We start from the raw sequence: 25,444 nt of genomic DNA, 5'->3' as shown, positions 1-25,444 counted from the left end.
TAATGGGATATTTGAAAAGAAGATAAAACAGTACTGGTTTAAGTATAAACATACATTGATGGTTTAATGTAGTCTAATTTTGGAATGCTGTACTTTGAAACGTATATTCATTGTGGAATCAAGTAAGTAAGGTAATTTGGATCACGATATTTGTAAAATGGTGTAATTACTGTCAGTGTTTCTCTATGCCTATGTTGTCAAAACTCAGATGTGTGAGAATCACTTGGGAAACTGTCAAAATAGTAATTCCTGATTCTGGTGATTTAGGTGGTCACAGTGGCTGGTTGGGGGTGGGAAGAGCACCCAACTGTCAACATTTTTAACACTTTCCCTAGGTAATTATGATGCACGTAAGGGGTCTATGTTTCCCTAAACACTAACATATACAAGGTTTAAAAAAAGTTTACAGAATTTGAGTTAGAAACTTTCCTTGCTATGTTCCTTTGGAAATAATGTAATGCTTTCCACATAACTAGTTACTTGCCTTTGGCCCCTTAGTTAAGGATAGTAAGTTAGGGACAGTTTTGAGCTGGATTTCTAACTTTATCATAATTAATTAATCAATCAAAATAATTAATAATTTAATATCTACTGTGTTGGGCACTATACCAGAAACTGTCTGGAGAAAAGGGCATACACTCACAAAGAAATAACAATGCCAAATACTTAATACAGTTTTTAAGAACTTACAAAGTAGTTTCATGGTTCAGGTATGGACAAGAAGGGAGTGTGTTTCCACTTTAAAGAAAATGTGTTCTCCCAATGTAATTTACATGTCTGGGTAAGTCTGTTAAACTGGGTGGGCAGGCCTGCCAAGAGTCTCCTTTGAGAAAATCCGTATCAAGGATAGAAACAAGGGCACAAATAAAGCCTTCAGCCTGTTTGTATTGCGGAGGTTTGCAGTAATGCAATTCAGGGCACATTCAGACGCATTTCCTCAGCTAGGCCCCAGTGCACTCTTGTCTGAGTTATTTGAAGGAGTTATGAAAGAAAACCAGAAAGGGCTATTTTTCTAAGAACCAATGTAATCCCAAGAACCACAAGAGTTGTACTAACCAGGATAAATATAACTCTCAAGTTATAAAGACAATCTCCACAATTCTATAGAGGTCAAAGGGGGATTTGGCTCACCAGAGACTCCAGAGAAATCAGTGGGGCTTTGTTACCTTGAAGACCCTAGCGCCTCATCAACAGCAACAGAAACAGGATCCAGCAGAAGCGAAAGTGTGGCCAACTAAGAAGGCAGTAATCAGGGGAGCAGGAGGATTGCAAATAACAAGAATGATATGGGGGAACCCACCTATTTTCACTGTCTGGACTTGTAAACATGAGTGATAATTCCTCCAGTCCTCCCTAAGTACCTGACGGGGGTTCTGGTCCTGTTAAATGTTGGGGAGTTGGGGACAGAAGCCAGCCCAACACAGTTCCACATTTCATCAGTTCCACCCAGCAGCCCTGTAAGACAAGCATTGTTCCCCATTTCACAGAGCAGAAAACGGGCTCTTTAAAGGAATAGTTTTAATTACAAACTAAGTATAATACGTATTAATTTAGGGAAAAAATAGACAACAACTTAAAATTAATTCATACTCATGTGATCTTAGGAAAGGTTTATTATTCCAGTTAAGACTGAAGGATGTTTAAAGTTTACTCTTCAAATTTGTTGAGCCAGTATTGTTATGTATCTGCACTACATTCATAATCTAATCTCATTGAAAAATAATTTTCACTGCTTCTCAAACTCCAGGTAACAAAAGGAAAAAATGTCACATATCATCTTTTTTTTTTTTTTTTTTTTTGAGCCTGAGTCTCGCTCTGTCGCCCAGGCTGGAGTGTGGTGGCGTGATCTCGGCTCACTGCAACCTCCGCCTTCCGGGTTCAAGCCATTCTCCTGCCTCAGCCTCCCGAGTAGCTGGGACTACAGGCGTGTGCCACCACGACCGGCTAATGTTTTATATATATTTTTTCCGTACAGCCAGGGTTTCACCGTGTTAGCCAGGATGGTCTGGATCTCCTGACCTCGTGATCTGCCTACCATAGCCTCCCAAAGTGCTGGGATTAGTTACCACACAGAAATGTGCACCAATTAACACTCTAGTGTATTTAATCTCAGATTTTTTTTTAGTTCATCTGTTATATGTAAGTATACATTTTTAATGAGACAGTAAATGTATAGATTGCTTTTTAAACTGCTTTATTAGCTTTAAATTTTTCCATGCAAATGGGTGAAACTACTGCTGACAGAAACTTAGACTGAGTGCAAAGGCAATCTTCAAATAGAAGCTGGCAACACAAGACCCACTTGACACATGGAAATAACATAGGGCTCACAGCAAACGGATCAGTAAAGGCATATTAGGAAAATGCAAGGAAAAAGAAAACAGCGGGAATCACAGTATTAATCTCATGATAAATGGCAGGAGTCAAGGCATAAGGCAAAATTCATCATGATGGTCATGGTGATTAGAGAGCTCCCCCATAAGGATACGCAGACAATTCCTCAACTGCAGCTCCCTAAGTTTTCTTCTGATTTCTCTCATCTCCTCCATGAATATTTCCATATCATCTCCATCTCCACCCATCCCATCATTGATCTGCCTATTGGGTATGGCCCATCGAAAATTAGGGGCAAGTCGGCGAGCCTGTCCCCGTCGATTTCCTGCAGGCTGGTGGCCTTCACCTCCTCCCAAAGGGCGGTCTTCCTCTCCATTCTGCATAGGCTGCTCCATCTCTTCGTTTTCCTGGTGAATATTTGCCATGATGAGATTTTTTTTTTCTGGTGGTTTTTCTTTGAACACAAGTAAGACAAAGGCAAGGAGAGAGACTGAATGCTTGGTGCACTGACCAGCAGGATTCAGAGCCCTGATATCAAAGGATTTTTTTATTTCGTTTTTTTCCCACCTTAGAAGTTCCGTGCGTCCTCTAGGGGGCCTCCAATTAGAGCCCCTCCCTCCAGCTTTCTCCCCTTACCTCCCTTCCCCCAAACCCACCATTTTTCGTTTCCCAGGATTCTTTCCCGGAGCTTTGCAGGCACCAAAATGGAGGACTGGTATAGGAGTGGGGGATGGGGTGGAGGGGGTTGGGGTCTCAGACTGGGCTTTCCTCACGTTCCGACCCCCGCCCCACCACCGTCCCTCGCACCGACCTGGGCCTATCCTTGCAGTCTCCTCCTCCTCCGGATTCTCGCCGCGAGGTGCGCTGCGGGGACACTTAGCCTTGCAGACCTGCAGTCGAGCCGGGGTGGGGGTTGTGGGGGGTGGGGGCTGCTGCAGCGGAAAGCTAGCGAAGACCCGCCGCCGCCCGGCCCTTTCCCTGTCCCGGGCCCGGGCTCCCCTTGCTGCCAGCGCCTCGCGTCTCCCGTCCCCCACCCCCGCCCCCACCCCCCCTCGGCCGCCCCGCCCCCCGCGGTGTTCCCCGTTTTGCTGCAGGGACTCGGGGGTGGTTTTCCATCGCTCTTGGTGGCTCTGCCGCCCCTGGAGCCCCAGCTGCCCCTGCTTCCCCATCCCTGGGGGCCCCTATGTTCCCAAGCATGTTGGGGTGTGGAGAAAGCTGGCGGGGACCCCCTGCGGTGTTCTGCGCCTGTCTCCAGGGTCGGTCAGCCGCTGCTGGTGTGGCCCGGGCGCGCGGGCCCCTGGGCCCTTACCTGCTCCGCTTTTCCCCGGGCCGGATGCCAGCCCGCCGAGCTCAGGGCAGCGGGGAGCTGGTAGCCAGACGCGAGTGACGACTGCACCGAAGGCTGCGTCGCTCTGCAGCTCTGGGTCACGTGAGGGCCGCGCGTCACCACCGAGCTCGCCCCCCAACTTGGGCGGCCAGTGCAGCAGGATCTCCCCCTTCCCCCCGCCCGCCACCGCCATATGCACGCGCAAAAAACAGCCTCCCTACTCCCGTCTGCGTGAGGTGCCCCAGAGCGCACAGCCTTGTCACTCTTCTCGGTCCTCTCCAATCTGAGGGCCCACAAGTGGCATCACTGCTCTGCGGTTGGAGTTTGCCCTCCTCTGGTTACCAGGGAGGGTCTGCATCATCCTCCACCACTGCCTCCTCTCACTTCAGGCCTTGGCTTTGGCCTTTTCTGCTTTCTCTCCTCTTCTACCTGGCAACATGCTTTGCGCTGCACTCCCACTCCTACCCCTTGCATGTGCACAGCCATCAGTGCCCACGTAGCCCCTGAAGTCCTACCCTTCTAGAAAATTTAGAGTGAGGGCTAAGGTGGGGAGGCAGGAGGGCACTTGTCAGAAAGAGGGGCAAGGAAGTGGAGTGGACTGTATATATTTCTTTTTATTTCCTTAAAAAATCTGCATGCTTCAGAAAATTATAAATTGTAAGTTTTTAATTTTGAAAGAAATGCTGGCCGGGCGCGGTGGCGTACCTGTAATCCCAGCACTTTGGGAGGCTGAGGCGGGCGGATCATTTGAGGCCAGTAGTGTGAGACCAGCCTGGCCAACATGGTGAGACCCCGTCTCTACTAAAAATACAAAAATTAGCTGGGCCTGGTGGCGTGCGCCTGTAATCCCAGCTACTCGGCGGGCTGAGGCAGGAGAATCGCTTGAACCCGGGAGGCGGAGGTTGCAGTGAGCCTGGATCGCACTCCAGCCTGGGCGACAGGGCAAGACCCTGTCAAAAAAAAAAAGAAAAAAAGAAAAAAAAAAAGGAAATGCTTTATCCTGCAGAATGAAATCTCTTATTGTTTATGTTGACCTGTACCACACAAAATATTTTTTCTGGGCTCCACACAACATCAAACCATTACTTTTGATACATGCTAGCTCGTTTAAAATTTTATTTTTGGCCGGGCATGGTGGCTCACTCCTGTAATCCTAGCACTTTGAGAGGCCGAGGCGGGCAGATCAGGAGGTCAGGAGATCGAGACCATCCTGGCTAACACAGTGAAACCCCGTCTCTACTAAAAATACAAAATAATTAGCCGGGCGTGGTGGCACGTGCCTGTAGTCCCAGCTACTCCGGAGGCTGAGGCAGGAGAATCGTTGAACCCAGGAGGCGGAGGTTGCAGTGAGCCGGGTTGCACCGCTGCACTTCAGCCTGGGCGGCAGAGCGAGACTCCGTCTCAAAAAAAAAAAAAATTATAAAAAGGCGGGACTCTTTCTTTTCTTTTCTTTTCTTTTTTTTTTTTTTTTGAGACGGAGTCTCGCTCTGTCGCCCAGGCTGGAGTGCAGTGGCGCGATCTCGGCTCACTGCAACCTCCGCCTCCCGGGTTCATGCCATTCTCCTACCTCAGCCTTCCGAATAGCTGGGACTACAGGCGCCTGAAAGGCGGGACCCTTCTGAACACAGTTGGTGTTTTCGAAATGATCTGTAAAGTAAATCTTCAGGGAGCAGTCCGGTCGTCAGATCTTCACCATTTTATGTAACTTTGATGTTTTTGATACCACAGTCATCAGAGAAAGGGAGTCTTTTATTCCCTGCTTTCCTTTCCAAACCTTTCAAAACATCCCTACAAATATCTTCTTAGTATGAGCTCAGAAGTTAAGTACATAGTATGCAGAAATTAGTTTCAAAACCATCTACCCTTTGGTGCGAATGTTTCAAAATATATTAGAAATAAGCAGGGGGTGTGTGAAACAACTTAACTTGAGACTGAACCTTATCCTGAGTGCAAATGTTCCTTTCTCCAACTTGAAATCATTTTTTAAAAAATTATCACAGCTAGAAAATAGAGATGTCTTCAGGAAAGTGGCATTGTTATAAAAATATTTGATATCTGTTGTTTATGATCAGGAACCAAAAGCATTAAATGCAGCACTGAGGCAAGACAAGCCAGACAAATGCTTACTAACTCTAGTTTTGGCCCCAAACTCCTGTAGAATTTCTTACCCTGCTAAACCAGATGACGCAGTGAATAAAGGAAGAGTCTATGCCCAGTGCATATGTAGTTAGAGGTTTTGGAGATATGTATTCCATATAAAATTACATATATATTCTTCTATAGGTATATAGATATATTAATACATAGCTCCAAAACATCAAATTATAAAATCACACTCAATATTTGTCTTTTAAAGAAATGTTAGTGATTCCTGGATTCTGTCTCACAGTTAAGAACTTTTTATACAGATTGCTATATTAATGATATCAGCTGGAATTTTGTAGTTTCAAAGCATGAACAGTAGTATCAGACAAGTCTGGCTTCAAATTCAGTCGGCTGTTTACCTGATGTTCGACTTTGGATCAGTTACTTATCAAGGTCTGTGTGCTTCCTCTGTGAAATAAGGATTGTTAGAATTACACATAACAAGAATTTACTACATAGTCTAGTAAATAATCAATTTTTGTTGACATTATTTTTATTGTTATTAGATGGTTTCTAACATGATTTAAAGAGTAGCAGAGTATGATTCTTTCCTTAGCTAGACCCACTTGTTCTTAAAATCCATGAGGGCCCAAAACCTGCTTGCTGTGTTCTATTTTGCATACCCAGTGACGAATAGTGTTCCTTGCACCAAGTAGGTGATTACTGAATATTTGTTGAATGAATGTATCCAGTACTGAGGCGAATTGGTTGTTTTTCATTCTGGGGACTGTATTTAGAGCAATACGGAAAAGCTTTTATGAAAATTAAGAATTACCTAGAAAAAAATCTCCTGAAAGCTGAGAAGCCACTGTGATGTGACTATTGGATATGAAGTTTAGCAAGGGGATTTTTATTTCTTTTGGTGGCTAAATGCTTTGCTGTTTTCCTTTTGACCCATCTTGGATAAATCCTTTGTTCAAAACCACCAAATTTCCTTGGATGAAAACAGACATTTGTTTGTAACATCCAGATTGGATATTATGCTATATAGATTAGATGTAATAAAGTAATGTTTTAAAGATAGGTGAAAATTGTCCTGGAAATGCTGTTATCTTTACTAAAATGTTGTGAATAGGAGTTGATTGAGATGTTTTCTTGACCGTGAAGTTTTCTGAGGAGTTGAAAATAGATAGCACACTGTTGAGAACAAAAACAGAAATTTTTTCAAGGCCAAGTTAGAAGGACACTATATTCTGCATCTGGGATTCATGTGTCCCAAAAGGCAGAGAGAAGGTGAACTGATTAGATGGTTCTTATCCACATACACACGTTTTACACATGTTTCAAGCCCAGGAGCCTCAATTCTAATCTGCCCTGGAGGCACCAGGAGGACTCAGAATGAAAAGTGAGATTGGCATTTGAAAATGAATAGAACCAAATCTTTAGTCTGACTGAAACTATTTTAATAAGCAATAGTGACTGAAAAGTTGGAGAACTGGACAGAAATGTAGTTAACGAAGCTCATTACCCTGTGTGAAGTGGGGGAGGGGTGATAGAAAGAACACTGCTGATACAGCTATTGGAAAAATAAAACTGTTTCATGATTTGACCTCAACTAGTGAAGATCCCTCTATTGTATTAGTATCCCATCAGAGGAAGCTCGTTTTTGCTGAAATCTTTATGTGTATTGCCATGACATGGCTCACATGTACTTGTCTGAAACGCACCTGGCACCTGGTTGGACTGTGGTTATTGTCCTGTTTTCCTCTCATTATCTCTCCTGTGTGAATGCTGGGCTTGGGAGAAGGTAGTCTGAGCCCTAGTGGGCCCTGTGGGTATGGGTATCTCTGTTCCTGCCTAGAATAGGTTCTCTATGTACCTCTCTGATGCTTTACTGATACTGTTTTATTGTGATTCTCTCTTTCTCTCTAAGTTTAAGCACCGATTACAGACTGAAACTAGGTGTTAAGAATATAGGAAATTATGCCTACTCTAGCTTTCCTCTAAGCTATGGCCATGATAACTTTGATGCCAAGATTTCCAAAATGTGGAATGAATCTGATGAAATTTTAAGGGTGTCACTGTAAGAGTTTCGATGATTTGGGAGATAATATATTTAATTCAAGAGATCTAGTCTGAAAAAGGGCTATGAGACTAAGATGTCTGAATGTGAAAGCAGCAAATATTCAGCACCTCATTATCTACTGGGGAACTGAGGGGTATTCTTTTCTTTATTTCATGGATTGCAGATAATATCTTGAGACACCAGGGACCCATGGCCACTCTTTCCTGTTGTTTAGGACTCTGGTGGAAAAGGAGCTCTGCCCTATACAGTCTCCTAAACTGACGACATTAGCTGGACTATGTGTAGGCCAAGAGAACTCCTTTGGCCCTTCTAGCTTCAGGCTGAGGTGAGCACCTTTCTTACTTTTCCCAGGACTTAGGGATGAACTTTGAGGAGCAACAAAACTCGTGCATAAACGTTCATGAAGTCACTTTCTTATTTCACTGTTACTACTCCCATGTAAGTTCCATTGCTAGTATACAGTGCAACAAGGGGAACCTGATTTTTCTTTTTCTTTTTTTTTTTTTTTGAGACGGAGTCTCGCTGTCACCCAGGCTGGAGTGCAGTGGCACGATCTCAGCTCAGTGCAACCTCCGCCTCCTGGGTTCATGCCATTCTCCTGCCTCAGCCTCCCGAGTAGCTAGGACTACAGGCGCCTGCCACCATGCCCGGCTAATTTTTTATATTTTTTAGTAGAGACAGAGTTTCACCGTGTTAGCCAGGATGGTCTCGATCTCCTGATCTTGTGATCCACCCGCCTCAGCCTCCTAGAGTGCTGGGATTACAGGCGTGAGCCACCACGCCTGGCTGGGGAACCTGATTTTTCACACAAATTTAAAAGACAGAGAAGATACTGGAGAAATACATTTATACCATATGTGCTATGGGTTGAATTGTATCCCCCCAAAATATATATTGAAGTCCTAAGCCTTATAACCTCTGATTGTGACCTTGTTTGGAAACAGAGCCTTTGAAAATATATTCAAATTAAGGTGATGTCATTAAGCTGGGCCCTAATACAATATGACTGGTGTCCTTATAAGAAGAGGAAAACCAATCCAAGGACAGAGGCAGAGATTATAGTGATGCAGCTTCAAGCCAAAGAATGCCAAGGGTTGACAACCATGACTAAAAGCTAGGAAGAGGCAAGAAAAGACTCTACCCAGAGTCTCTGAGGAAGCATGGCTCTGCTGACTCCTTGATTTTGAAATTCTAGCTTCCAGAGCCATGAAAGGACACATTTTTGTTGTTTTAAGCCACCCAGTTTGTGATACTTTGTTACAGCCATCCTAGGAAACCAACAATATGTGAAAGAAAAAGAAAGTTAACATCCGTTATATTTAAAGAGTTCTTACAAATTAATAAGAAAAAAATGAACATACCAGTGGGAAAATGAGCAATGGATATGAATAAGTAGTTTACAAAAGAAATAAACATGGCCAATAAAAAAATTTATTATTTTAACAAATAAGAGTTGAGCATTTATCATGTGCAAATTGCTGTTTTAGGTACATGCAGGAGGAAACAGCGTAGACAAGGGCCCTGTTGTCAACATTACCCATTATATTGGGTAATGTTGGGGCTTAGAAACTGATACCCCAAGATATGGTGCTTTGACATGCTGAACTGAAGAGGAAGCCTCAAGGTCCGTCTGACCTTTCCCCACTTCCTCACTCTCAATCCTCTGTCTCTCCCAAAGCACAGGATGAAGTTGTTTTCTGAAGTTCCCTTATTTATCTAAAGTCCAGACTCATTAAAGAAGAAAACAATTACCTCTAGTCCCTTCCCTGAGCTTTCATTAACTACACTCATATCTCAGGAAGAAAGACTGAAGTCTGTCAACATGCCTAGACAGACTTTTGTCACAAACCATTGTCTGCTTTGGACGCCCAACAGACTATGTCCCAGGTCATTGTATGTTCTTCAAGCACATTGAAATAGGGTAATAAAATAAACTGTGAGGCCCAAAGAATGAATTAGTAGGCTTATAGAACAGTGGATTTTATAGCTGTGTTTTCCATGCCTTTGCCTAATTTTGGAATTATAGGGTGGAGTTTATGACCTCAAGTACTAGGCCTTCACAGACTGTGTACTATGAAAACCAAAACAACCTTAGAAATATTTTAGTACAAGGATCCTATTATTCAAATTGAGAAACTGAGACCCAGAAAAATTAAGGGGCTTGCCCAGGTTACCAAAGAGGGTAGTAGTAGAACTAGATGTAGAGATAGCTTTGTTAGATCTACTAACTCCCAAGAAAGAAATCTTTTTCTTTTTCACTTGTTTGTTTTCTTAGTGTCTTAGTCAGTTTGGGCTGCTATAACAAAATAGCAGCTGAGTGGTTTAAACAACAAACATTTACTTCTCACAGTTCTGGTGCAAGGTCAAGATGTCAATAGATCCCATGTCTGATGAGGACCCACTTTCTGGTTTGCAGATGGTGATTTTCTCTGTAGCATCACATAGTGGAAAGTAGAAAGAGGGGAAGCAAACTCTCTCATGTCTCTTCTTATAGGAGCACTAATCCCATTCATGAGGGCTCCGCTCTCATGATCTAATTGCTTTCCACAGACTCCACCTCCAAATACCATCACACTGGGTATTAAGCTTCAACATATGAAGTTTGGGGGGACACAAACATTCAGTCCATAGAACTTGGCCTATTTTATTTATTTGTTTACCTTCTAGGATTATACATATTGTGCATAAACATCTAAGGAAATATTTGAATATTTTATCTATGATTGCCATCTGTCAATCTTAGTCTTCTGTCCCTCCTCTTAAATCTTAGAAGAGGGCTTATGACAGTTTCAATCAATAGGGTAGAATAGAGTAGAACTGATGCTATGTGAATTACAAGGCCAAATCATCAAAGACCATATAGCTTCACCCTTATTTACAGAAAATGTTTGTTTTTGAAGCCCTGAGATGGCCATGTTGGATATGCTACGTGTGAACCCTCTAGTTGACAGACCCAGATAAGCCTGTCCTTTAGTGAGCTCAGTCTCGGCTATCTCAGCACCCAAAGTTTTGGCTCTTTTGGTGATGGATGATAAGTACAAATCATAAATCTTCCAATTTGTGACTTTCCACATTTTTCAAGTATTCTACAGTAAATTAGGTGGATATGAGGATATGCAACATATTGTTTTAGAATACTACTAAAACTGATATTTTAGGTATTGGTATACAGATGATTTTTATCTATCTTTAATTAAAGTGTCAAAGATAAATGTTCATTTTATTCTCTTTATCTCTGTCTCTCACACACACCTTTTTTTCCTGCCTCTCTTCCTCCTCCCTCACTACACTCCTTCCCCAGCTGCTGAGTTAGGGGCTATATTTCCTGTCATGACTCTCAGAGACCCAGGCAGTAGTAGCATAAACGTATCTTGTGCTTACATTTTACACTTAGAAACCTTGCCTGGTGACTTGGTGCCCCTGCCCCTCTCTCATCCTCTTCCATTTGGTTGTTTCCATCTTTGAGATTAAAGATGCATTTCTGGTATTGGTCATCATTACTTCTATCTCCTAAATTGTCTCCAAGGAAAGGTATCCTTTTGGCAAGGAGAAGGAAAAAAAAGCATTAAGTATTTTGAAAATTTGAGTTATAAAATAACACATACAGAATTATCCTAGTTTTCTTACACATACATAGTGATGAAAATAAAATAACACTTATATAAATGTTGATATATGCAAGGCATTGTTGTATATGTATATTCATTATTTCATTTATCATTTCAAAGATCCTATGAGGTAGGTGCTAGTAGTATTCTCTATTTTACAAATAAAAGAATTGCAGGACAGTAAAGTTAAGCAACAGACAGGAAGTGACAGAGCAAGAATTCAAACTCATATAGTCCAGTTCCTAAGTCTATGTTCTTAACCACTACTCAGTTTTATTTATTAGTAAGTCCCCAATCTAAATCTCATTCATTCTTTTCTTCATTCACCATTTCTTATTTGATATTGTTTGAACACTTTTCTGTGCTAGGCACTGCTTGCCCATGTCCACTTCTCAATCTCAGGGCCATATTTAGGAGTTCTGATGCCCAAGACATAGCTCTTTCCATTTGATGAAAATATAAAAATAAAAATTTAGTTCAATAAATATTTATTATCTATCATGTGCTAGGAAAGGCCCTGGAGATATAAAAGAGAACAAAGTAAATATAACGTTCATATTCTCATGGAGCTCATGAATTAATGGGAGGAAACCATAAATTTAGTGCTGTAAATGCTGAAGGGGCACTTGGAGCACAGAGTAAGAGGACCTAATGCAGTTGCCAGTGAAGTCTTCCAAAAAAAAAAATGATGTCTAGGAGATTGATTTCTGGTATGACAGCAGGAAGAGCTCTGCAGACCTGCTCTCCAGTGAAACTGGTAAAAATTATAAAACAAAACAAAACAACCATTTAAAGCCTCTAGAAATGCTCCTAAGGGCCATATAAAATGTGGCACAGGATACTGTCAAATCAATGGAGAAACATCTATTCAAGAAAATCCATAAAACTCCATAAGAAAGATTAGAATCTGTGGCATTTGAACTTAGACATCTGCTCCCTCCCTACTTCCAGCTCAGAGAAACATAAACCGCATTCCTAACTGGTGGCCAAGAACACAAAACATCCTCTCCCTCCAGCTCCCAGTCAGGGACTTTCTTCCTAGGAAAAGTAGGATGTCAGCATTTCTCATCCTGCCCCCAACTACCTGTTGCTGAGGCTAAGTCCTGGTTACCCAATCAAGACGTTGAGACTCCCATCTTCCATCCAGTCCCCACTAATGGAATGGAAGCTATCCCCTGGGTGTGGCACTGCTGAGAATGCTGAGGCCCTAATCATCCTTGCCCTGGCTTGCTGGTCATGGATTCACAACATGAGAAGTAAGCTGAGAGGACCTTCAGGCTGTTGTTCCCTCCTGTACCTTAATGTCAACTCCTAAAGCAGGAGTGTCAGAGAGAAGAATGCTGTTGTTCCCACCCCCAGATCCAGAGCCCTGGCTCAAATATTTTTGCCTGAGAAGAAAAACAAGCCATAAAGCATTTATCTTGTAATATTTTCCCGGTAGAACTTACTTCATTTACAACAGAGCATGGAGAAGTTCAAGCCAGTGTTGCTCCAAAAATAGTGGCAGTTGTGGTGGGGACACTTGGAAAGTTATTCATGGGTTTGGTGAAGCTAGCAGTTAACTATTGTCTGGCTGCATTGTTGGAGAGCACCAGAGAGGGAGCTGGCTGGGAGGAGCCCTCTTGGGGTCAGAACAAATATCAAACACTGATGAAGAGAACCGTTCTTTCACTAGAAACCACATTTGATTAAATTAGTCTGCAGAGCAGTTAATGGCCAAGAATATTGAAATAATTGACCAATCAGCTAGCAATTAGAGGAGCCTAACAGCTGACTATGGTCATGGAAAGACTAGGAAAGCGCTATCAAAACCATTGTCATCTTAGGGTGTCTGTGGGCATATCAAAAGATGAGCATCCCTGAGGGGCAACATCAGAAGATTAATGCTGGAGGAAGAGAAATAAACTTCACTAAAATAAGCCAGCCAATCACTAAACAAACAGGCAAATAATAACAAGCCCTGGAAGGGGAGAACACAGTAACCAGAGTGGCAACAACATATTATCTAAAATGTCTAGTTTCCAACAAAAAATTACAAGATATGCAATAAACAGGAAAGAATGACCCATACCTACACTCGGGGCACGGGGTTGGTGCGGGAACAGGCAACAGAAACTGTCTGTGACAGTGGCCGGATGCAGGATATCACAGATGTAGGATATTCAAAGTAGCCATTATAAATATATTCTGATAATTAAAGGAAACCATGATTGAATAAGTAAAGGAAGACATAATCACAATGTTGCATGAAATAGAAATGTCAAGACATACAAATTATTTTTAAAAAAGAACTACGTGGAAATTGTGGAGTTCAAAAGTCCAACAACCTAAATAAAAATTTCACTAGAGGAGCTCAAAAGTAGGTTTGAATTTACAGAAAAAAGAATTAGTGAACTTGAAGATAGATTAAATGTATGCAATTTGAGGGATAGACAGAAAAAAATATGTTGAAAAATGATGAGATAGCCTTAAAGAAATGTGGGTCACCATGAAGTGCACCAACATATATGTAAAAGGAGTAGCAAAATGACAGGAGAGAAAGGCAAATGAAAAATGCTTAAATAAATAATGGCCGAAGACTTTCCAAATTTGTTGAAAAACTCCAATGCACACATTGAGGAAGGTTAGAAAAAACAAAACTAACTAGATAAACACAAAGATATTCACAAGTAGATTGATCATAGTGAAAATGCTGAAAGTCAAAAACAAGGAGAAAATTTTGAAAGCAGCAAGAGAAAAACGACTCTTCACATTTAAGAGAACTTCAATAAGATTAACAGCTGGCTCCTCAGCAAAAAAAAAAAAAAAGAATTGATGAAGGTAAGAAGACTGTGAAACAACACAATGAAAGTGCTCAAAAGAAAGAAACCATCTCTTAGTGACCAGCTGTTACAGGAAATAGAAAAGAAAAAGAAAATAGTGAACCAGGAATCTTATATCAAACAAATCTATCTTTCAAAATTAAAGGTGAAATTTAGATATTCCTAGATAGACAACCTGAGCAAAGTTGTACCTAGCTGACCTGGCTTACAAGAAATACTAAAGGGAGATCTTTAGGCTGAAAAAAAAAAACTCCAGATGGCAATTAAAAATCTACCAAAAAACAAAAAGCAATAGCGTAGATAATATGTAATTATAAAAGAGAGTATATTGTATGCCTAAGTATAAAATAAAGTTTTCTCCCTTCTTAACTAGCTTAAAAAGCAATTGTATGAAATAATGTGTACCTAATGTATTGTTAGGCCTATATCACATAGAAATGTCATATAATTGTAATATTTTTGCCAATAACAGAACAAAAAAGGTGGGTTGGAATAAAGCAGTATTGGTCTAAGGAAATGACTGCAGAGGGTAAAGTAATAAATATAACAATGCATTATTGGATTTGTAACATTAATAGATGTAACATGTGTAACAATAATGCCACAAAGGGGAGGAAGGAATAGAAGTAACATTTCTATATATAACTAGAATTAAGTTAGCAAGAATCTAAAATTGATTCTGATAAGTGAAGGTTATACATATAGTAAGCTTTAGCACAACCACAACAAAGCTTAAACATAGTGAAAAAAGCAGTAAAGAAATATAAATGCTGGGCCGGGCGTGGTGGCTCACGCCTGTAATCCCAGCACTTTGGGAGGCCGAGGTGGGCGGATCATAAGGTCTGGAGTTCGAGACCAGCCTGACCAATATGGTGAAACCCCGTCTCTACTAAAAATACAAAAGTTAGCCGGGCGTGGTGGCAGGCGCCTGTAGTCCCAGCTACTCGGGAGACTGAGGCAAGAGAATCGCTTGAACCTGAGAGGTGGAGGTTGCAGTGAGTCGAGATCACGCCATTGCACTCCAGCCTGGGCGACAGAGCGAGACTCCGTCTCACACACAAAAAAAAGAAATATAAATGCTTCACGAGAAAACATACAGTAATAAAAACGAAAGTAGAACAGGAGGAATAGAACAAAAGGAGGCATGGGACACATAGGACACATAGGGAACAAAATGAAAAATGGAAGACTTAAACACAATTATATTCATAGTAACATTAATTGTTATTATGGGTTGATAGCTCATTTCTTTTTTAATTGTGACTAGATTAACAATCTAATCAAAGGGCAGAGATTGTCACACTAGATAAAAAACAACATTGGATTGTATGCTGTCTATAGGATACATACTTTAGTTTCAAAGATTCTGATACTGTAGATTGAAAGTAAGAGATGGGAAAAATATATCATGCAAAAAGCAACCAAGGAAAACTTGAGTGAGTATACTAATATTAGGCAAAATAGACTATAAAACAAAAAAAGTGTTATTGAAGATACAGAGGGATTTTTTTAAAAAAAAAATAGGCTTTAATTTTAGAGCAGTTTTAAATTTACAACAAAATTGGGTAGAAATTACAGAGTTCTCATATACCTTTGATACTACACACACACACAGGCTCCCCCACTATCAAAATCCTGAACTAGAGTAGTACATTTGTTATAAGTGATGAACCTACACTGACACATCATTATCACCCAAAATCCATAGTTTACAATAGGGTTTACTCTTGGTGTTGTACATTCTATGGGTTTTGACAAGTGTATAATGACATGTACCCACCATAATAGTATCATATTATATAGAGTTTCACACATAGAGGATTCTAAAAATCTTCTATGCTCCACTTTTTCATTCCACTCTCCCTCTAACCCTTGGCAACCACTAACCCTTTTACCATGCCCATAGTTTGCCTTTTCCAGAATGTCATATAGATGGAAGCAAAAAAATGTGTAGCCTTTCCATATTGGGTCTTTTCACTTAGTAGTATGCATTTAAGATTCCTCTTTGTCTTTTCATGGGTTGATAGCTCATTTCTCTTTAGTGCTGAATAATATTCCATTGTTTTGATGTACCTAAGTTTATCCATTTACCCACTGAAAGACATCTTTGTTGCTTCCAAGTTTTGCCAATTATGAATAAAACTGCTATAAAAATATGTGTGGAGGCCAGGTGCAGTGGCTCATGCCTATAATCCCAGCACTTTGGGAGGCAGAGGCAGGTGGATCACTTGAGGTCAGGAGTTAGATACCAGCCTGGCCAACATGGTGAAACTTCGTCTCTACTAAAAATACAAAAATTAGCCAGGTGTGGTGGCACGCGCCAGTAGTCCCAGCTATTCGGGAGGCTGAGGCAGGAGAATCGCTTGAACCCAGGAGGCAGAGGTTGCAGTGAGCGGAAATCACGCCACCCAGTCTGGGCGACAGAGCGAGACTCCGTCTCAAAATAAATAAATAAATAAATAAATAAATAAATAAATAAATAAATAAAATGTGGGCAGGTTTTTGTGTAGACAAAAGTTTTCAATTCATTTGGGTAAATAGCAAAAAGCACGATTGCTTGATTGTCTAACAAGAGTATGTTCAGTTTTGTAAGAAACTGCCAAAATGCCTTTCGAAGTGGCTATACCATTTTACATTCTCACCAGCAATGAATGAGGGATCCTATTGCTTCATATCCTTGCCAGTACCCATCTCTAAAATGTGAATTAGCCATCCAACAGAATCATATTTGGCAATAAAAAGGAATGAAGTACTGATATGTATTACAACATGGATGAACCTTGAAAATATTATGTTAAGTGAAAGAAACCAGTCACAAGAGACTATATTTTACATGTCCAGGACAGGGAAAACTATAGATACAGAAGATAGGTTAGTGTTTGCTTAGGGATAGGGAGATAACGGCATAGGAGAGTCATAACTAAGGGGCGCGGTGTTTCTTTTTGACTTGACAAAAAGGTACTAAAATTGATTGTGGTAATGGTTGCACACATGTGTGAATATACTAAAACTATTGAATTGTATAATTTAGGTTGGTGAATTGTTTGGTATGCAAATTATATCTCAATAAAGCTGTTATTAAAAAGAAGTAATATCTATTCTGGGATGGATGAGTAGGAGTTATCCAGGCTAAGTGTGTGAGGGGTAATTGAGGCAGTGTTTCAGGCAGGGATAAATGTGAAACCAGGACTGGGACTCGAAAGGGCATGGAGCCTTGAGGAACTGATAGGAATTCACTCAGCACAATGGTATTGTTACTATTTGTTAAATACCAATCATTCCAGAGCAGTGATTAGGAACAAGGACATTGACCTTAGGCAAGTATTCCATTTAATAGCTGGGCAACCTCAGCCAGGCCTCACTTTCCCTTTCTATAAAATAATAGGTTAATGATATAACATCTAAAAAAGGCCTCAGAGTTCACGGAAGGGAAGAAAGACTCTGTGTAAGTCCAAGAATTATTTTGGCAATTATAATGCAAGGATAATAGAATTACCAATTGGGATTTTTTTTAAAAAAATAATTATTTCTTAACCAGATGGCAGGAGGCCTGATGAGAGATACCAAAATGCCACTTAAAAAGAAATAATCCTTCTCTTTAGCAAACTGAAGGGCTTCATCTTGATATATGTGAATATTTGTGGATATGGGTATGTATGTGTATGTGTGTATATATTATACTGTGCCTTCTGTTTTTCATTTTTCTTTTAACAATACATGGTGAACATGTAGTACATATGGATCTACTTCATTCCTTTAAATAGTTCCCTACCTACATTACACTGTGGACAAAACATTTGAATAGACGTTTCTCAAAGTGTGAAATACAAATCACCAATAAGCACATGAAAAGATGCTCCATGCCCAACTAAATTATTCAAGTGATGCAGCTGTTTTTGCTAAGGGTCTTGCGAAAGGCTGATGTCAGAATATCAAATAACTGCTTTTGGATACTGTTATGTGTGTTAGCCTCCTCCTTTTTACCTTACCTTGAACTTTCTTTGCAGAGAGAACAAACCAGCTTTTCTGTTAGCTTTTGCTTTTTACAGAGACTGAGGTGATTATGTGTGGATGGGATCTGGGGCTGATTTTCAAATACACACTCTCCTGTCAGTTTCCTAGTAAAAAGTTTTATATGAGATCACTCTTGTCATTAGCATCCTGAAGAATCCATTGGCTTTGCATTCCTACCTCTTTTATTTTGTGGTATCATGATAGCTGTGTCTTACTGTAATTTTAAAGTTCCTCAAAGATTGTTTATCTTTAGTTTCTTACTTGATGATCTTTTTTAATCTTAGGATTTATTTAAAATCCCCTGTACTTAACTAAAAACTAGAAATAGTTACAAACACCATGTTTACATTCTACAGTATACACTGTGTGATGTATTTAATTTGGAATCATAAACCAGAGGTTTTGGTGTTAGGAAATGCTTATTATTCACATTCAGATTTATTGTACAGAGAAAACTGTTATTGGGAGAGGCAATCTGCCATGAGCCCTGAGCATCCCTGCATATTCTTATTGGGTATGCCAAGAATGTAAGACCCTGGGTGCTCTTTACCCAGGCAGACCATTTTTCATAGTTGTGTTTGCAACAAGCAACCTTGAGCGATAAGATAACCTCTTTCCCTGAACAAAGAGCAGGATTGTTTCTGCTGTGAAAGCATTGAATACCCCAAACTCAAGGTTTCCTTCCTATAATGCAATGTGCTGCATGTTTAGGTATCAGTCACGGGTCCTATGCCACCCCATGAAACTTGGCAATAATAAGGAACTAATACAAACCAACATGAAGCTCTGGCTACTGCTTCTGCTGTGATAATGTCATTTGATTTCGACCCAGGAGTCTAGAGTCTTCTGCCAGCATCCATTAAATGAGAGTGGGCTAAGTTATTAGCTTATACGTAGGGTAAAATCTCAAATCCTGCACAGTTCTTGATAGGTGTTTCCAGTTATTATCCCTAAAGTTATTATGCCCATGCTGGGGCAATGTTTCCCATCAGGATGTTTTTTTGCCCTAAGTATGTGCCACCTACACTATTAATACTGTGTTCTAACTTAATGTTCTTCTTCAAATTGACTCACTTATTTAATTTGAATACTTCTTTGAAAAACAAACTTTATAATGCCACCCTAAATCTAAACTATCATCATTTGCTTTAAACAGAAAGTATTCATTCATACATGTTCAAATAAATACATGGACACCACAATTTAAAAGACTTGTATACTATCTGAAATCATTTCCTCCTACCACCAGACTCTTTTACTTTAACCATAAGTTATCTGATTACATGCAGAGCAGTCATGTCTGGGACAAAGTTCCTATTAGTGAATTTTGAGATCTTATCTTCTTCCTTATAAAAAAGTCCTATCAAACCTCCTTGTGAAGGAAAAAAAGGGAGAAAGGAAGTCTAGTGCTCTGATCTGCAAAAAGGATAGTTGTTTTTCTCCAGGTATGTCTGTTCAGGACAGGCAAGCTATCAGCCGAGGAGGGCCTTGTGCCTAGCAGAGAAGCCAAAGTCAGGCCTATCCTAGACAGGAGTGTGGCTTGGGTGAGCCCTTCCTCATCCTTCCTGAGTGCCACCCCTCTGAGGGCCAAGGGGATGGATTTATCCTGTTTTGTAAAACTGGCAGTGAGCCTGGAACCTTATCTCACTCCAACATGAATTGCAGCCCTACCAGCAACCATTAGGCTGCCATCACCTTGAAGAATGGTGTGGAGACATGAAGAGTTCCCAAAATGGCATCACAGAGGAAAATGACACATGACAGGCACAATAGTGGGCCTTTTGTAAAGAAAGAAAGATAGGGCTGGGCACGGTGGCTCACACCTGTAATCCCAGCACTTTGGGAGGTGGGTGGATCACTTGAGGTCAGGAGTTTGAGACCAGCCTGGCCAACATGGAGAAACCCCGTCTCTACTAAAAATACAAAAAAAAAAAAATTAGCTGGGTGTGGTGGTGCACGCCTGTAATTCCAGCTACTCGGGAGGCGAGACACAAGAATCACTTGAACCAGGGAGGCGGAGGTTGCAGTGAGCTGAGATCACGCTGCTGCACTCCAGCCCAGGAGACAGAGTGAGACTCTACCTCAAAATAAAGGAAGAAAGATGATAGATGACAGATGATAGATAGATAGATAGATAGATAGATAGATAGATAGATAGATAGATAGACAGACAGACAGACAGATAGAGATATGTAGATATAGACATATAATAAGGCCTACACAACACTTTCATATATTTCCAGCCAGGGATGGGATTATTCCAAAATCTGACTTGAATTTTCCTTCAAAATTTATACAAGTCTAGGGATATCTGTTGAACAGATGAGGAGGGCCTGCCACCAGTCTTCTGGGAGAAATCATTCGTCGTAAGGAAATGGGAGTCAGGAAGATAAAATGGTAGTCTTCAGATCCAGGGCAGCAATTCTGACTAAAGCATAATGTCTGTTACTCAGATTTGTCTTCTGGTCCAACTCCCAGACGGACCTATCATGTCTGAGCCTTATGGGGAGAAAGTTAAAATCCCAAAGTTGCCAAGGTATCTATAAGACATCGTGACTCATGTGGCACTGCGTAAGTGTCTATTTAAACTGAAGAGATAGGCAATCTCCTAACTTCTCTAAAGGTCAGTCTCGGAACTGAGCTTACTGGGGGTGCCAGAAAAATATGCTGGGCTTCACTACTTGAGAATTCTAGCACATTCATAGTGGTAAGGGCCTGAAGGTGCAGGATCCAGCAGAAGGGGCAGAAAACGCAGTATATATGGTAGTATCAAGGGCAGGGGCATGAGAAGCTGGGTAGGCATATCAGGAAATGAACATAAAGGTGGCACCCACCTCACAGTTCCTTCTTTTTTTTTTTTTTGAGACGGAGTCTTGCTCTGTCACCCAGGCTGGAGTGCAATGGTGCAATCTCGGCTCACTGCAAGCTCTGCCTCCCAGGTTCACACCATTCTCCTGCCTCAGCCTCCCGAGTAGCTGGGACTACAGGCGCCCGCCACCATGCCCGGCTAATTTTTTGTATTTTTAGTAGAGACGGGCTTTCACCATGTTAGCCAGGATGGTCTCGATCTCCTGAGATCCGCCCGCCTCGGCCTCCCAAAGTGTTGGGATTAGAGGTGTGACCCACCGCGCCCGGCCTTGGATCTGTTCTTAATCACAGATAAGAACTACTTTCTCCACCCTTCCAAATCGCTGAAATTAATCTCTTACGGAGCTGGGATGGGAACAAAACTCTGTCAAACATAGCTCACAGTCATTACTTTACTTGGCCCTCACCAGATCCTTGTGAGATTATTTTATTTTGAAGATGAGAAAATACGTCAAATTTATTATTCTAGCTAAGTGGTCTGGAGTTACTTTGAAGTTCACATTTGCTTCTAAAATTCTGTCAACAAATATTAAATGCCCCAATACCTTTAGAAATAAACTAATAAGTACTGCTTGTTGCTTCTTTTTTTATAAAACTTTTATTATTCTAGCATTAATAATGTGTGTTAATTTTAGGAATATAGAAAATACAAATAAGCAAAAGGAGAAAAATCATTCATAATCCCACCACCGAGAGGCTGTACTTTCTTTCATCCTTCACAAGTTATGTCCATATATGTAATATACAAATGTACTTTTTACCTTTCAAAAATATGATATTCACATATTACTTAGCCTTTTTCCATTTTATATCCTACCAAGAACCTATTTTTTACAAATGTGTAAAGTTCTTTTATTAAAAGACAGAGACTTGTAGATTGGTTCAAAATACAATAAACAATGAGATGCAGATAACAAGAGATACATCTAAAACCATTAATAGCAACAGGTTATAAGTAGAAATATGGACAAAGGAATATCAAGAAATGCTAATAAAAAGCAAGCTATATGGTATTGTTAATATCAGATAAAAATCAAGGTAAACTACATTAAATAGGGGTAAGGATGGTTTCGATTAACCTTCCAACGCATCACTATAAGTTTGTTTCTGACTCTCCTTATCTCATCTATTTCATCCACTTCTCTAAACATATCTTCATTGCTTAAATGCCTGTTGTGTATATCTTCTTTAAACTCCTGGAGAGATTGAATCAGCCTTTCTCTAAAAGTTCCTTTTGCTTTAGCCTCCTCCTCTAGCTTCTCCTCCTCCTCTGGCTTTTCCTCAGGCTTTGGCTCTTCCTCATGCTTTGGTTCACTCTCATTTTCTGGTTTTCCTTCAATTTTTTGACAGGATTTCATCTTGTATTTGTCTACCTCTCTTCCTTCCTTCTTTTCTTTTCTTTTTTTTCTTTTTTATTCCTCTTTGAATACAATGACTTCTAGAAAGCAAAAAGAAGACAGTAAGTTAAAGACTTGGCGAGTGGACAGGTGCTGTGGACAGAGGTCTTAGCATTTAATTTTTTTTTTTAATTCAGAGCTGTTATAAAATATCTTCCACCTAAGAAGCCCAGTCAGCAATCAGAGCTTCACTATCCCCACTCCTCTTACCTCCACTTTCCACCTCCTCACTTCTCTCTTGTCCTTCCCTCTAACCTTTTCCAAGGCCCTCCTTTCCGCCTCCCAACCCTCCCCAATCCTTTTTCCCCCATAGGGCCTAACACAGGTACCAGGCCAGAAAACAGAAAGGTGGCTGGCAGGCAGAGGAAGAGGGGAAAGGAGAAGGGGGAGAGAAAAGAAGAGGGGAAAGGGGTGGGGTGGAAGGGAGCCGGCAGGAACGGTGGAGCTTACAACCTTTGTCTCCACCCCAGGAGACTTTATAATATTCCTCTCACCTACCTGGCACTGATCGGGTTAGTTTCTTCCTCCTCCTTTTCTAGCTTTGGGTCTTGCTAGAAACAACAGACCTGCAGAAAAACTGGAAACGGGAGGGGACGGTGGGGGTGGGGCGAGCGCTTGGTGGGCCGACCAGCGCCAGAGACTGACACACGTAGCTTTCCTCCTTTAGGGTTTCGGATACGGAAAGTTTCCCACCTTTTGTTTCCCCCAGTTCACCCCCTCTCCACAGTGCATGCAAGTCAGTTCGTTTTTCCCATCAGACAAAGAGTGAGAAAGCAGATTATTTCCAAACTATCTTTAAGACTGAGGCGGGGTTCGGGAGGAGGGTGGGGGTCCGGAAAGCAGTCTTAGATAGCAGAGGATGATTATTTTTAAACTATCACAGGTCTCCTTGTTCTTCTCCTAGGACCCCTAGTCCCTTTCCCAAGGGTCATCAGTTCCTGTAGACCAGGAGATGGAGGGTGGAGAGACGGACCTGACTGGCACTCCCACAAGTCTCTGCCTTAAATCCCCCCACACTAGAAATCCCCAGTCAACACCTACATTGACACCAACCTGCAAAATTCCCGCAAGTTTGACTCCTTCCACTGGCCTCAGGGACCACCGCCTGCGCTGCTGAAGGAAGCTGGTATCCAGACGGGAACAAGGACCAGATTACCAGGACTTCTGCACACGTCGACTCCTGGTCACATGAGATCTACGTCACCAGTGAGCTCGGGTCCCTAATTTCCACTCCCACCAAAAGCGCGGCAGAAGTGGGCCCACCCTCTGCTCCCTCCCCGCCCCCCACTTATACATTTGGCCCTGTCAGTCTTTTCTGTTGTTTCCTATCCCAGAGGGAAAAATGTTATTTGCTTGACTCTGATTACTAGGGAGGGGCTACCTCTTTTTCTGGAGCTACTGAACTTTTCTACTTCTTTCGAGAATTGTCTCTTCCAGTCTTCCACTCCCAGGATAACTCCTCCGTCAGTCGTCCCTCCCCTAGCCTCCATTTCCTCTGCAATCTGGTTCTTAGCTGTTGTAGAGCAGGGTGGGCTTGGCAGCAGCTGTGAAACAACAACAACAAAAGACCCTGGAACAAGAGTAAGATTTTTGAATGCAATTTTTACTTTTTATTCTTCGTACTTCTATATCCTTTTTTTTAAAGGTAACTTTAATCTCTCTCTCTCTTTTCTTTTTTCTTTTTTTTTTTTTTTTGAGACAGGGTCTCACTCTGTTGCCCAGGCTGGGTTGCAGTGGCACGATCACAGCTCACTGCAGCCTCAAACTCCTCGAAACGAGTGATCCTCTCGCCTCAGACTCCCAAGTATCTGGGACTACAGGTGTGTGCCACCACGTCCAGCTAGCCTTTTAATTTTTTTTGTAGAGACAGGGTCTATGTTCCCCAAGCTGGTCTCGAACTCCTGGGCTCAAGTGATCCCCCTACCTCAGCCTCCCAAAGGGCTGGAATTACAGGCCTGAGCCACTGCACTGGGCAACTTTTATTTTTTTATAGTCAGAAAAGACAAAGAAAAAATTACTCGAATGACATGAGTTAATACATGTACAGTGCTTATTGTACATGTGGCATATAGTAAGTGCTTTTAAAGTGAAAGCTGTTGTTATATTAGAAGTTTTGTGAGGAAAATGATTCAAAATTTTTTAAAAAAGAGTAATGTTTGGTTCCAGAGTCCTCATGGTGGTGTTACCAGGAAGCTGTGCTGCCTTAAGAATCATCAATTAATCAATTGTCAGGTACACATTGTGAGCCTGAGTTTCCTCATCTGAAAGAAGGGAATAATAGCATATGCTCATAGAATTGAGATCTACTGAAAATAAAAATAAGAGTTAATTTTTCATCTATACAATTAGAAAAGACAAATATTGATTATATTCAGAGTTGATGAGGATATGGTAAAACAAATATTTACATGTACTGTGAGACTATTAAGTAGTACAAGATTTTTGGAAGTCATTTTGGCAATATCGAACTTTAAAAGATATGTGCTTTTGGACACATCAGTTCCTCTTCTAGAGATTTATCATACATTAATACTCCTATGCCAAATATGGTCATTGTAGTAGTTGTGGCAATAGTGTTTTTTTTTAAAGAGCCAAAAACTTATATGTTTCTAAAAGGAAATTGGTTTAAGAAAAGTTTGATCATTCATATAGAGCCACATTATACAGTGATGAAAAAATGGTGTGGAGTTACATTTACTCACATGAAAAAAATGTTCAATGTATATTGTTAAACAAAAAAAGGCAAATTGAAAGTTCATTTTATATGTGGTATTACATTTTTGTAACAGTATACATATTATTTATTTTGTGTATTTAAAATATGAGTATATAATTAAATTACACAATAACATGATAAGTGAAGTCCAGAAATTCATTCTATAAAATTCCAGGTTATGTTACTG

The 25,444-nt window shown here is 40.9% G+C and overlaps 2 protein-coding genes across 5 annotated transcripts; both read right to left on the bottom strand.

Moving 5' to 3' along the window:
- Positions 1–2,177: 2,177 nt before the first annotated feature.
- BEX3 (brain expressed X-linked 3) lies at positions 2,178–3,929 on the bottom strand. 4 transcript variants are annotated; one of them, XM_030806733.1, is made up of 3 exons: positions 3,644–3,929; positions 3,146–3,224; positions 2,178–2,788 (listed from the first exon to the last, which is right to left on the bottom strand). In XM_030806733.1, exon 3 carries the CDS (start codon positions 2,757–2,759, stop codon positions 2,424–2,426), a length of 336 nt encoding a protein of 111 aa, XP_030662593.1. In that variant the 5' UTR covers positions 2,760–2,788; positions 3,146–3,224; positions 3,644–3,929; the 3' UTR covers positions 2,178–2,423. The 4 variants fall into 4 exon arrangements, with proteins under 4 accessions (XP_030662593.1, XP_030662594.1, XP_030662595.1 ...); XM_030806734.1 differs by having other exon boundaries at positions 2,178–2,741; positions 3,644–3,918; XM_030806735.1 differs by having other exon boundaries at positions 2,178–2,741; positions 3,146–3,198; positions 3,644–3,662.
- Positions 3,930–21,719: 17,790 nt separating this feature from the next.
- On the bottom strand, positions 21,720–23,729 carry TCEAL9 (transcription elongation factor A like 9). Its single transcript, XM_003276498.4, has 3 exons — positions 23,595–23,729; positions 23,040–23,118; positions 21,720–22,582 (listed from the first exon to the last, which is right to left on the bottom strand). The coding sequence occupies exon 3, from the start codon at positions 22,500–22,502 to the stop codon at positions 22,188–22,190; it is 315 nt and encodes a 104-aa protein (XP_003276546.1). The 5' UTR covers positions 22,503–22,582; positions 23,040–23,118; positions 23,595–23,729; the 3' UTR covers positions 21,720–22,187.
- Positions 23,730–25,444: the final 1,715 nt, after the last annotated feature.

The sequence above is a fragment of the Nomascus leucogenys genome, chromosome X (genome assembly GCF_006542625.1).
Source record: "Nomascus leucogenys isolate Asia chromosome X, Asia_NLE_v1, whole genome shotgun sequence".
Lineage (NCBI taxonomy): Eukaryota > Metazoa > Chordata > Mammalia > Primates > Hylobatidae > Nomascus > Nomascus leucogenys.
Note: the sequence above shows the minus strand (reverse complement) of the source record. Positions and strands in the feature narration are given on the sequence as shown.

Bases quoted from the DNA above. Each gene is read 5' to 3' on its own strand.
- TCEAL9 (XM_003276498.4), bottom strand. From the start codon at position 22,502: ATGAAATCCTGTCAAAAAATTGAAGGAAAACCAGAAAATGAGAGTGAA.
- BEX3 (XM_003276500.3), bottom strand. From the start codon at position 3,854: ATGGCGGTGGCGGGCGGGGGGAAGGGGGAGATCCTGCTGCACTGGCCG. The intron at 2,789-3,643 runs GTAAGGGCCCAG...TTGTGTTCAAAG, and splicing joins CCCGGGGAAAAGCGGAGCAG to AAAAACCACCAGAAAAAAAA.